General features: G+C 42.1%; 1 protein-coding gene across 6 annotated transcripts in view; it reads left to right on the forward strand.

Moving 5' to 3' along the window:
* Positions 1–13,876, forward strand: part of NEK11 (NIMA related kinase 11) — a 279,485-nt gene that overhangs the window by 133,887 nt on the left and 131,722 nt on the right. For all 6 annotated transcript variants that reach the window (XM_061167582.1, XM_061167584.1, XM_061167587.1 and 3 more), the window contains one exon: positions 2,540–2,654. In XM_061167582.1, the coding sequence (XP_061023565.1) occupies positions 2,540–2,654 (115 nt within the window). The remainder of the gene's footprint in view (positions 1–2,539; positions 2,655–13,876) is intronic.

Below are 13,876 nucleotides of genomic sequence, written 5' to 3' on the forward strand. Positions count from 1 at the left end.
TCTCCCAATTCCCTCCCCATCCATCAGCAAGGAGCAGAGGCAGGAGGGAGGTGCCTGTGCCAGTGGTGCTTCATACTTTGGTTGATAGGATTCAGTTCAACAACGTCTTTGGTCCTGAGCTTTTCAGAAGCAGCTTTCCTCAGCTGCATATTGATGAGGACAGGAAGCGCTGATTGCGCCCAGCGCATGGTCTCACTCAGCACCCCAGGTCTCTCTTCCTTTGTGCCAATCAGCTGCTTCCCTCTGGCCCGTTGGTACCATCCCACTCTCCCTCTTTCAAATGTCATGTCCTCTTCAGGAAAACCATCTTTGACTGCTCAGCTCCACAGTCAGCTGGCCCTTCTCCAAATTCTTACGGCTTCTAGCAGCACTTCTCAAACTTCAAAATGCACCTGAATCACTTGTTGGTCTTTTTGAAATGCAGATTCTGACTTGCTTTGTCTGGAGTGGGGCCTGAGATACTGCATTTCTAACAAACTCTCTGGTGATTCGGACACTGCTGGGCCAGGATCACACTGATTGGTAATGAATAGAAATTGGGTTCTTGAAAGCAGCTTCAGATGGAGGAGGATCTGGGAAAGCCATGATGAGCAGATCTTCTTATTATCTCTCTAGGAAAAATAGAACATTTAATGGGAATGGAAGAAAAGGAGAGGTAGCCTGAGTGAAGGTTCTTGTTCCCCCTGGAGGAGGATGGAGAGAGGAGGCCAGGCAGAGTGGAGGCCATTCTGATCACATTCATAGTTTCCAGCATTTCAGGCAGATTCTTTACTGACTGAACCAGTAGGGAAGCCCAGGAGTGAGGTAGGTGTAACATATTCAGAGAACCAAGGACAGAGAGCTGAACACTTTGCAGATGGACTAAAGGGTCTAGACATCTTGTGGAGAGGCATCAGTGAGCTAAAAAGGATGAAGTATAGTGTGAGAAATAAGTTGGATCATTCAGGTGCAAGAAGCTAAAGAAAAACATAATTAAAAAGGAAGAAGGAATGAAGAGGCACACACTCCTGTCTTTCCCCAAATGCACATCTGTGGTTGAATTTCTTCCTCCTCTCACTGGGCTCTGTTCTCTAGTCCTCTTGCTTCTGTCTGGCGAGCTGAAGCAAACCTCATTATATTTCAAAAGCAGTAGCTAGAGATAGAACCAGAGTTCAGAGAGACACAGGCTGGTTGTGTCACCCCTTAAACATTATAAAAATTCTTTGAGGCGTTTAGGAGAGTGGCTTGCTTTGTTTTTCAGATCCTGACTGACGGGGCTTTTTTCTCTGGCAGGCATTTTCTGCTCTGCTGGATTTGGGCTTTGAAATCTTGAAGTGTAGTTGACTGTGGAATCATGTTGTCACCATTTCTTAAAGGATTGTAGCTTAAAGCAACTAGATACCACGATGCACACACTAAGCCCAGTCTTGCTTTTACCCTGGGATATATGCAGGTGTGAAGGTTTTTGTGAAGAGTGTGGCAGGTCAGGCCTGCAAATGTGAAATAGTCTTGGGGATCAAAGAGCAGGTCATGTCCTGCTCCTTCTAAGACAATTATAACAGTTCTCTTCAAAGAGAACCTCAGAAAATCGAAGTCAATTGAGAATTCAAATACTTGTTTTCAAAAAGTTTCTGAAATAGACGCAAAGGCACATTTCACACAGTCTCTATTTTTTTGCATTATTGGTGATCCTTTGAAATTTGGAGCCCATTTAACCTCTTGCAACAATTATTATACAGTATAAAAATGGACTATTTTTCTTAAAAATATTTATGACTATATTTCCACAGATGCCACATCAGAGTGTCGCATAGCTGTGTTTTACTTATTTATTTAGGATTAGTTTGAACTGTCTCCTTTTGATGAGAAGGTGCTCTTGGACTAGTTCTCCATGAAAACCATTTATCCTGGAAAACAGGTCAATTCAGCATTAGGTCTGGGTGGCAAACACACACACACACATATATAGACACAGTGATTAGTTGAAATGCCTGTTGATATATTTCAGAAGTTTAACTTAACTTTTTTTTTTTTGAAGTATAAACTCTTATGTCACCTCTTAGATCTCTTTCTTTTAGGGAATTGAAATTCATAAAATCACGGAGCTGTAAAAGCTGGAAGAGTGCTTGAACATTATCAAAGCCAGCACTTGTAGTCTTGAGATGAGGAAGCTGAGCGGGGCTGGACTAGGCTGCGGGGAGCGTGAGGCCTGGGTGCACAATGGAAGGAGATCCTTATTCTCAGCAGACAATGCTGCAAGTCAGTACTTCCTTCTGTGTGCGCCCTGGGCGTCCCACCTGCCTCACCCTCACCATGACCCTGACACTCAGGCCAAGAGAGGTTACGCGCTTTGCCCAAGGTCACCTGCCAAGTTAATTCAAAGTTGTTCCTCTCATCCCAAGCTGCCTTCCTAAGATTTGAAAATGTTATCATGTTTAAGGGAGAGGATTAGGTAGGCTTTTGTTTCCAAATCATTTTCTAAACAAGAATATTGTTTCACTTGTGATAATGCTGTTTCCTCTGATCGGCTTCTCATGAATTGTTCATCACTTTTTGCCAGGAATTTGATGACCCAGCTTCAGACAACCTGCCTGAGTCTCAGCCCATTCCTTCCCTGGATCTCCGCACACTTGGGTCAAATGTGGAGGACACCATAGCTGACCTTGGAGATCATGGTATGCATTTGCATCAGTGTTCAGAAGGCTGCTCTTGGATGACAGGTGGGCTGGTGTGGCTGACCGTCCAGTGGGCCTGGCGGCCTCTGGGGAAAGCTTCGGGTGTATGTAGCTACCTTCTATCATTTGCCAGAGCTGAGCTGAGGTGATACAGATCAGGAAGCTGAGGCTTTGTCTATCCTCTCTGTCTTCTTGACATGGTGAAGATGAGCTAGAAATTCACACTGAACAAGGGACCTCCCCTTCTATGTGAGTTAAACAGCATCACCCCTAACCTGTGTAGGACTGTGAATGCTCTGAAATATAGTCTCCCTCTGTAACTTGTTTTCCTGGCCCTCATGAACCAGAAAAGAAAGTGCTCAGAGCTGTCAGCCAACCTGGGTTATCATAGCCTAATGGTAAAAAAACATGAGTTTTAGAGTAAAAAGGCTGGCCCAGTGGGGGAAGCCCCTGGCAACAGTTTCCTTAACCATGCAGCAATCCATTAGTAAAGTGAATGAGCTGAGGCTGTTACGTGCTCTCAGCACATGGTGAAAGCCAAGGAGAGGAAGCAGTTCATGACCCGAGAAGGAGGGCTGGGAATGTGTGGCCTTGCAGTCCTGTACCCTTCTCCCCAGGGCTATGGACAAGTGCCAGAAACATTGTGTGTGCGTGCATAGTCACTTCAGTCATGTCCAACTCTTGGCAACCCCATGGACTGTGTAGCCCACCAGGCTCCTCTGTCCATGGAATTCTCCAGGAAAGAATACTGGAGTGGGTCGCCTTGCTCTCCTCCAGGGGATCTTCCTGACCCAGGAATTGAACCCACGTCTCTTATGTGTCCTGCATTGGCAGACGAGTTTCACCACTAGTGCCACCTGGGAAGCCCAGGACCGTTGTAGGCACTCAGTCAACATTCCTCAAGTGAATGAATGACACGTTGTTTGGACCTCTGAGAGGCAGGTGCCAAGATGGGGCTAAAAGTACAAAATGTTATCAGGAGAGTTGGGGAAGGACCCTGGAAAGGTTGAGAGAATGAATCATAATTCAAGTTTCAGTCCAAGTGCAGGGAGGTTCCTGGGTGAGCTCCGGTCTGCAAGGCAGGCAGAGGCAGCCAGGACATCAGGAGGTGCTTCCGGAGACTTCTGTCATAGGCCTTAGTGTGTCTGCTGCGGAGGTCCTGGGATGGGGATGGGGCGTGGAAGCCTCGCATCTTGTGGTCAAAGGTCTCCAGGTGCATCCTTGTGGCTGAAACTCTCTTTGGCAGGAGCTGAATTCTCTTTTCAAAAAAAAAAAAAAAATGGAGGTAGTGGCACTTGGATTGGCTGGTCATTTCAGCCCAAGCGTACATCTGATGTCTTCCTGTTGGAGCGGTGAGAGCTGGTACTGCCTCCTTCAGCTGTGAGGAGACCAGGACCTAAAAGTCTTCAGATACCATCTGCCAACTTTCGAAAAGATGTTTTGGAAGCCACCTGGTAATGGGAGTTGTTGGCAGACAGATATGTGTATCAGATGGGTTTGCGTTTAGGTTCTTTGCAGGTGTTTCTTTAGTACATTATTTGTTATTTTCCAAAGATAAAATTTGGAAGCATAGAACTACCCCCTGGGCCTTTCTTTCCAAGACTATAAAACTAAGGACCAGACCGCCACCAAGTAGCACCAATTCTGACAGCCTGTGTGTTGCTGAAGAGCCATCACCATCTAGAAAGAGGAAGCCGCAGGACGGGGTGTTGAGCAGGTGGTCTAGGAGTGAGAGGCCTGGGCCCAGCCTCCAGATTTCAGATAGGAAAAGTACCTATTCATTTCACAAATGAGAAACCAAAGACGGTAATTAATTTGCTGTCCAAGGCAAATTAGGGCTCCAGAGTTCCTGCTTCCAGTGCACGTTACTTCTAAGCTAGCTCAGACCACAGAGCTGCCAGGACTGTTTGGGCTGGCGGCCTCCGTACCTCATGCCTTGTCCTCTGTCAGGAGGTTCTGCTATGGCAGGCCATGTGTTGAGTTACCAACCAAACTGAAAATAGGCCAATTCACTCCTTTGCACACCTTGTCCATGCTGTAAGGAAACACTATCTAAATCCCCATTATAAGCTGTGAGAGCAGAAAACACGTAGTAGTTTTAGTTTGGCCAAATGCCTTGGAAAATACTTACAAAATTTCCCTTATTTTTTCTTCTCTGTAAATTTGTATTTTCTAATTTCTGTTCTTCCTTAAATATTAAATTGAAAAGGGATACTATGAAGGACTGTGAACGTGTAGCCCCTGGCTCAATGATTGGTTAGTAAGTGCAGGATGATTAGTGACTTCATAGCTTAATTGTGTAATTTTGAGACAGGAGATTTTAATTTTTTCATGAACTCTGAAGTGGCTCATTATTTCTCCTATTCTCTACCTTTTAGAAGATTTGACTACAAACTTTAAGCACCCAGAGGAAGTTTTTATTTATTTTTTATCTGTTTTGCATATGTAAAATAAAATCACACAATCATTTTTTTAAGCTCCTTTACCAAATGTTTAATCAGTCTTTGATGTTGAATTAGGAAATTCCTTCTGGAATTGAGGGGTTTGTTGCAGAGAAACAGGACAGGGTGATGCATTATTTACCTCTGATATGTGTTTAGTTGACTATGGTAGATTTAATGTAGCTGAAGTCATGAGTAACCATTATAATCAAATGAAAAAGCATGACTGGAACATTGAAGAAATTATCCTCATTTAACTCCTTGTATGTAATACTGATGATTTCTTGCACATTAATTCTTGCCAGAAACTTTATCACACTCTAGCCTTATTTTTAGCAACCAATGGCTGAGTTTCAGAGTAGCATTTCTTGCAAAGCTGAAATAGCCTGGAACTCAGGGGCCCCAGACCCATCCGGAGTATGGCTCTTTTCATGCAGAGGCTGCAAAGTTGTCCACCTTGGCTGCCTACCTAGAGCCTGACCAGCTGCCACTTAATTTCCTTAATTTCAAGCCACTCCTTGAGCCAGTTCTGAGCTCCTTCCCTGTGCTCAGAGAAAGCTTGGCCCTCAAGAGTTTCATACTTTGCTTGCCCATAGGAAGCCCACATGCCCTTTTTTTAGTTGCAGGTTGACCTATGATTTATGGTGCCATTTCTTCCCTTTAAATGTCTAAGTGGAAATAAGGTGATTGACAATGATATTTTTAATTGTTTTTATTTTTAAAAAGAAAATGTTTACTTATAGCAACTGCACTTCTAGATGGTTGCCAAGAGAAATGCAAGCATGTCTACAAGGATGAACACAGATGTTCTTGGCAGTTGTATTTATATATAGTACCAAAAAGTAGAAGCAAGTGTCAATCAACAGATGAACAGACAAACTAACTTGTAATTTATCCATACAATGTAATACTCGTCAATGAAAAGAAGCAAACTATGAATATACAGTAGTTTGGGTGCATATCTAAACACTGTGCTGAATGAAAGATAAAGATGAAAGAATTCCTATTGAATAATTCCATTTCTATGAAGTCCAGAACTAGCAGCACTTACCTCCAGTGACAGAAATGAGGCCACTGGTTGCCTGGGGATCATGGTGTTAGAAATTGACTCCAAAAGTACCCAAGGAACCTATTGTGGTGATGGTAACCCAGATGTATATATTTGTCAAAACTTATTAAACTCTTTTTTTTTAAGTTTTAATTTTGTATTGGAATATAGCCCATTAACAATGTTGTGGTAGTTTCAGTTGGACAGAAAAGGGATTCAACTGAACATATGTACGTATCCATTCTCCATGAAACTCCCCTCCCATTCACCCTGCCATTGAAGTCTATAATTTAAATGAGCACATTTTATTGTTCATAAATTATACCTCAATAAAACTGATAAATTTTTTTAAAATGATAAAATATCCAGAAAAGAATACACAAGTAATGCCTATTAGCCTGTGTTTTAGCTAATGAGTGGCTGAGAGAGACTGGCATGAAATCATGGAGCTAGAAGGCATCCAAGAGGATCTCTGGATGTTATTTGGGACACAGGATCCTTAGTCCAAAAAAATGATTGTGGGGTTTTCTTCTAATGTCAACCAAGCAACATTGTCTTCCATGAGGAATGTTAATAGAGTTTGTAGTCTTCTGTCAGGAGGTGAGAAGATGAGGGCTGGAATCCTTTGGCTCCTCTCTCAGTCTTTTTGACTGTGGGGCTCATGTTGTGAGGTTGGGGACCCATACCGGTAGCTCTAAGAGGACCTGGGACCTACAAAAGCAGCCTGAGCATCATAGGACAAAATGTTAACAGTCCAGACTCCAAACGTATCCAAAAACCTGCCTTGTCAGCCCTCAGAAAAGATGACCATGTGCTAGAGATCATGTCCACATTCCCAGATGTCCTCTCACTTTCAGAGCTCTGTCTTAGAGACTTGATTGATGAATATAAATTGATGGTGCTTCCGCTTCATATTTGTCATGTATTCTGCTGAGTTACACTTGTGTTTGCTACTGACTCTCACATTTACTCCCAGGAATAGGCACCTGCAGTCACTCCCTAATTTTCTGAGCTCTAGAGGATAATTAAAATGAATCTGACATCAAATGAAGATGTACTGATTCCCCATCCTGAGGTATATTTAATAATTCAGAGTGTTTCTTCTGCATGATGAGCCGGATAGATACCTCTGGCTGAAATTTGAAAGGTTATATACGAATTTGAAAAACTGAAGTGGATACAGAATAACACTTGCCCCATTAGCTACTTCACTGGTGTGTCCAAAAGAGGCATGCTAGACATAAGAGGAAAATGCAGCCCCAGAACATCAGTTATTTACAAAGAAAATCAGCACCTGTGGACCTCTCAAGATAATGCCCTTTGCCTAGGAAAGCTGTATGTGATTGCATGATCCACCCCTTAACTACTGAGGAAGAGTAGAGAAATAACTCCAGAAACAGTGAAGAGATGGACCCAGAGCAAAAGCAACACCCAATTGTGGATATGACTGGTGATCGAAGTAAAGTCCAATGCTGTAAACAATATTGCATAGAAACTGTGAATGTTAGGTCCATGAATCAAGGTAAATTAGAAGTGGTCAAATATGAGATGGCAAGAGTGAACTTCAACATTTTAGGAATCAGTAAACTAAAATGGACTGAAATTGGTGAATTTAATTCAGATGATCATTATATCTACCTGCTGTGGGCAAGAATCTATTAGAAGAAATGGAGTAGCCCTCATAGTCAACAAAAGAGTCTGAAATGCAGTACTTGGGTGCAATCTCAAAAATGACAGAATGATCTCTGTTTGTTTCCAAGGCAAACCATTCAATATCACAGTAATACAAGTCTGTGCCCCAACCAGTAACACTGAAGAAGCTGAAGTTGAACGGTTCTATGAAGATCAACAAGACCATCTAGAACTAACACCAAAAAAGATGTCCTTTTCATCATAGGGGACTGGAATACAAAAGTAGGAAGTCAAGAAACACCTGGAATAACAGGCAAATTTGGCCTTGGAGTACAAAATGAAGCAGCACAAAGGCTAACAGAGTTTTTCCAAGAGAATGCACTGGTCATAAAAAACACCCTCTCCCAACAACACAAGAGAAGACTCTACATATGGACATCACCAGATGGTCAATACTGAAATCAGATTGATTATATTCTTTGCAGCCAAAGATGGAGAAGCTCTATACCGTCAGCAAAAATAAGACCGGGAGCTGACTGTGGTTCAGATCATGAACTCCTTATTGCCAAATTCAGACTTAAATTGAAGAAAGTAGGGAAAACCACTAGACCATTCAGATATGCCCTAATTGAAATTCCTTACAATTATCTAGTGGAAGTGAGAAATAGATTCAAGGGATTAGATCTATAGACAGAGTGCCTGAAGAACTATGAATGGAAGTTCATGACATTGTACAGGAGGCAGTGACCAAGACCATCCCCAAGAAAAGAAATGCAAAATGGCAAAATGGCTGTCTGAGGAATGCTTACAAATAGCTGAGAAAAGAAGAGAAGTGAAAAGCAAAGGAGAAAAGGAAAGACATACCCATCTGAATGCAGAGTTCCAAAGAATCGCAAGGAGAGATAAGAAAGCCTTCCGAGGTAATCAGTGCAAAGAAATAAAGGAAGACAATAGAATGGGAAAGACTAGAGATCTCTTCAAGAAAATTAGAGATACCAAGGGAATATTTCATGCAAAGATGGGCTCAATAAAGGACAGAAGTGGTATGGCCTAACAGAAGCAGAAAACATTAAGAAGAGGTGGCAAGAATATACAGAAGAACTACACAAAAAAGATCTTCATGACCCAGATATCCACAATGGTGGTTAGAGCCAGACATCCTGGAATGTGAAGTCAAGTGGGCCTTAGGAAGCATCACTATGAACCAAGCTAGTGGAGGTGATGGAATACCCGTTGATCTATTTCAAATCCTAAAAGATGATGCTCTTAAAGTGCTGCACTCAATATGCCAGCAGATTGGGAGAACTCATCAGTGGCCACAGGACTGGAAAAGGTCAGTTTTCATTCCAATCCCAAAGAAAGGCAATGCCAAAGAATGCTCAAACTACTGCACAATTGCACTCACATCACACACTAGTAAAGTTATGCTCAAAATTCTCCAAGCCAGGCTTCAACAGTATGTGAACCAAGATCTTTCAGATATTCAAGCTGGTTTTAGAAAAGGCAGAGGAACCAGAAATCAGATTGCCAACATCCATTGGGTCATTGAAAAAGCAAGAAAATATCAGAAAAACATCTATTTCTGCTTTATTGATTACAAGAAAGCCTTTGACTGTGTGTATCACAACAAACTGTGGAAAATTCTTCAAGAGATAGAAATACCAGACCACCTGACCTGCCTCCTGAGAAATCTGTATGCAGGTCAAGGAACAACAGTTAGAACCGGACATGCAACAAAGGACTGGTTCCAAATCGGGAAAGGAGTACGTCAAGGCTGTATATTGTCACCCTGCTTATTTGACTTATATACAGAGTACATCATGCAAAATGCAGGGCTGGATGAAGCATGAGCTGGAATCAAGATTACCGGGAGAAATATCAATAACCTCAGATATGCATATGACACTGCCCTTATGGCAGAAAGCGAAGAGGAACTAAAGAGTCTCTTGATGAAAGTGAAAGAGGAGAGTGAAAATGTTAGTTTAAAACTCAACATTCAAAAAACTAAGATCATGGCATCCAGTCCCATCACTTCATGGCAAAAAGATGGGGAAATGATAGAAACAGTTTCAGACTTTATAAAAATCACGGCAGATGGTTACTGCAGCCATGAAATTAAAAGATGCTTGCTCCTTGGAAGAAAAGTTATGCCCAATCTAGACAACATATTAAAAAAACAGAGACATCACTTTGCCAACCAAGGTCCATCTAGTCAAAGCTATGGTTTTTCCAGTAGTCATGTATGGATGTGAGAATTGGACCATAAATAAAGCTGAGTGCTGAAGAATTGATGCTTTTGAACTGTGGTGTTGGAGAATACTCTTGAGAGTCCCTTGTACTGCAAGGAGAGCCAACCAGTCCATCCTAAAGGAAATCAGTCCTGAATATTTATTGGAAGGACTGATGCTGAAGCTGAAACTCCAATACTTTGGCCACCTGCTGTGAAGAACTGACTGAATGGAAAAGACCCTGATCCTGGGAAAGATTGAAGGTGGGAGGAGAAGGGGACGACAGAGGATAAGATTGTTGGATGGCATCACTGACTCGGTGGACATGAGTTTGAGCAAGCTCCAGGAGTTGGTGATGGACAGGGAAGCCTGGCATGCTGCAGTCCACGGGGTCACAAAGAATCGGCCACGACTGAGAAATTGAACTGAACTGAACCCCTCAGCTAAGCATAATCTGTGTGTTAGTCACTCAGTCATATCCTACTCTTTTTGATCTGGTTGACTGTGTAGCCCACCAGGCTTCTCTGTCTGTGGGATTTTCCAGGCAATAATACTGGAATGGGAAGCCATTTCCTTCTGTGGGGGAATCTTCCTGACTCACGTGTTGAACCTGGGTCTCCTGCGTTACAGGCAGATTCTTTACTAAGTAAGCCACCAGAGAAGCCCAGTAGTTATTAAACTAAGGGCTCTGCTGGTAGAGCAAAGAGGGTTTTTTTGGCCATACAGCCTGGCAAGCAAGATCCTAGTGCTGACCTGAGATTGAACCCACGCGTCCTGCAGTGGAAGCACAACGTCTTAGTCACTGGACTGCCAGGGAATTCCCAGGCGGGGAGCACCTTTAAGTGACCTCATTTCCCCTAGCGTGGTTCAGGTTTGAAATGAATCAATTAAGCAGAAAATTAAGCATCCATCATAGCTTTAAGGCAGAATAGAAACAAAATATTATAGACTAAAAGCTTGTATAATGTGTGCTTCAGATAGCGTTTTGGACATACTGTGGTATGGTTTTCCCTTTGTAAATGAAATTGTTTTTCTTGTATGCAATTTCACAGTTGTGCTCAGGGCTCCTGTACCCACCACCTGGAGAGCATCATTGCGATGATGAAAGGAAGCTAAGAGGCCATAGAAAACGAACTTAGCAATATTGGACAGTGCTTACTTCCAGTCTCATGAGCATCTTTGACTCACTAATTTTTTTGTTGACATGATTGAAGTATTCTGCTTTGGTGTTTAGGCCAGACTTTAATTTAGGTATTTGTAACAGGCATTTAAATTTGTCCTCTTTGTAAAGGGACCCTCTGTCCTGTTGTGTGGCAGTGAGAGCCTCCTCAGTCTCAGCTCTAGCTTTACTTGTCAAATTTGCACTTTTTTTCAGGTGAAATAACATATTTCCAGAAAAAAAAACCCAGTAATAACAAAACCTTTCTGTCAAGGAACTGCAGTAGTAATTCCTTCTGTCACTCATGACTAACAGCATTTTCCACTGACTTCTCTTTTTCTCTTGCTTCTAAAAAATTCAAAATAGAAAATAAGAAACCTATAAAAAATATCCAAAATGATTGTTTTGTTTCAGAGTAGTATGTCTGTGTGTGAGCAATAATATGAATTTGACTTACTCTTTAAAAAAATCCATTTTTCTGTTTGCCTTCAGAATATTTGTGATGTTGTCAGCATTTACAGCTTCTCAGCTGGAGTCGTCTCTGAGGCTGCAGGATAGAGTCTTCTTAAATTCCTCTTGCCAATCTGTGCTTTGGCATCCACATGTCAGAATGCATTTCATACGAATCATGAAGGTGTAGTGTGATCCTACATGCCCCACTTTATAGCTGACCTTGGCCATCCTTTCCTGCTGATTCTGGACTTATTTGGGTTTCTTTTTCTGGACTCCTTTAAATTATTAATGGGCATTTCTTCTGACTCTTCAAGATTAGCTGGCTAAGTACAGAGTTGTAGGTGAGTGTGAGATGCCTGTTATCTTTCAGTACATTATCTTTCAATACATTCAATGCACCTGGACATTTGGGGTTGTAGAGATCAAAGGACTTCACTCTCATATCTCAGATTAATTTTTTCTTTTGACTCTAGGAATAATGAGCAAACCCAACTCCTCTCCCCAGCTTAACTCCACATGGCCTGTTTTCCTGGCTTAAAGCAGCTTAAAATTAAATTAACCCCCCTCTTTCTCTCTACTTCCACCTTGCCAGCCCCATTTTAAGGTCTAATTTGACAGTTTGCACAAGCAGTCGCTTATGAACATGTGGCCTCTAGTTGTAGAGGTCTCCCTTCATTTGTGGAATTAGACATTTTGAACAAAACTAACTTTTGTGGGTTTATGGTCCCCTGAATGAGAGATTTTAGTGATGTACTTGAGAGGGCTAGATGGTGACTACCAGTTAAGAAAAAGCAGATCTGGGGACAATTTTAACTGCCTAAAATGTAGCTTTGTGTCACTGCTGAAGAGCCAGCACCCTGAGTGTGCAGGCATGTTCACAGGCCCACATTCATGCTCCTGGGAGGGCCAGTATTCTTGGCGCCATCCTGATATCATTCAATACCGTACCTCCTGCTTTTTACTTGATAAATCACATTTACATTTTGTTGATCTCTGCTCCAAATTCTACCTAGTAGGTATCCTTGTGTGAGTGTATATGTTTCCCACTGTATTGACAGTATTCATTAATTCACATGTGATGCTATCCCTGAGAGGCATTCACATACAGGAGTGTGTCACAGCCCCACAGCTGAGAGCCAGTAAGCTGGTCCCTCGCTATTTAAAGCATGGTCTGTGGACCACGGTGGGGCACAGCATTCCTGCCCAACAAAAGATTCCTCTGTGGGAAATCTGTGATTTCCCTCAGTACATCTCTTGTGCTTCTCAGTCTCACTGTCTGCTTCCCAGAGGACCCTGTCCCACCATTGCCGCTAGCTCCCATGCTCAGCAGGTCTGCAGGATGCGGCAGTTGAAAACTGGCAGCTCCCTGCATGCCCTGCAGCTCAGCAGGAACTTTGTGGGAGGAGAGCTGGGAGGCACCCTCTGTAGATGCCACAGTGGTTCATCTGAATCACCCATCTGCTTGATGAAAAAAAGCAGATTGGGATAAACAGTCTATAATTCAAAATTTTTCTCTAACTTCAAGTAACCTTATCTCCAGTATGTTAAAAGTAAGAATGACTGAAACTTCTGGAATAACCACAGACATTTCACAAAACTCCATTAGACTGGAAGCCATGAGTTGAAAGAGGTTTGGAGCCAGAATTTATCTTTTCTCCAATTCTTCCATTTACCAGCTGTGTGAACTTGGGCGAAAAATTTATATTTCCCAGCCTCAGTTTTCTCATCCATATAATGGGTGTAATAGTAATACCCGGACTTCTGGGGTTAATGAGGAATAAATTAGATGATATACAAAGAACTTAGCATAGTACATAAAACAGAAAACATACAACAATCTCTTACTGAAAAAATAGTGTCAAAGCAAGTTGCAGTATTTTCTCAACTTCCACATAAAACCTTTACAGTTGGTAATGAGATAAGCAACTATATCTCATCAGTTTTTAACCACCCAGGAGACCTTCTGATTATAGGTTTATAAGTACCTTCACTCTATAAATTAAGTATGATTTTGAATACATTACTTTTTTTGCTCTAGTTTTTGCATATGGGGAATGTAAAATCACTTAGGCTCATTAGTTCCCCCTGTCCAATTATGGTCTTAATTATGCTCATCTGGGCCAATTATCTTAGCACCAAGAAAAATTGCCTTCTTTGTCAAGACCATAGACAAGAACCAGAACCAGTCCCCAGAACTAAAGCTGAGTCTCTGCAGATATACGTTCTGTTTTTGCGTCAAGGGTGCTATTGTTATACCCAGA

The sequence above is a fragment of the Dama dama genome, chromosome 19 (genome assembly GCF_033118175.1).
Source record: "Dama dama isolate Ldn47 chromosome 19, ASM3311817v1, whole genome shotgun sequence".
In the NCBI taxonomy this organism is placed as follows: domain Eukaryota; kingdom Metazoa; phylum Chordata; class Mammalia; order Artiodactyla; family Cervidae; genus Dama; species Dama dama.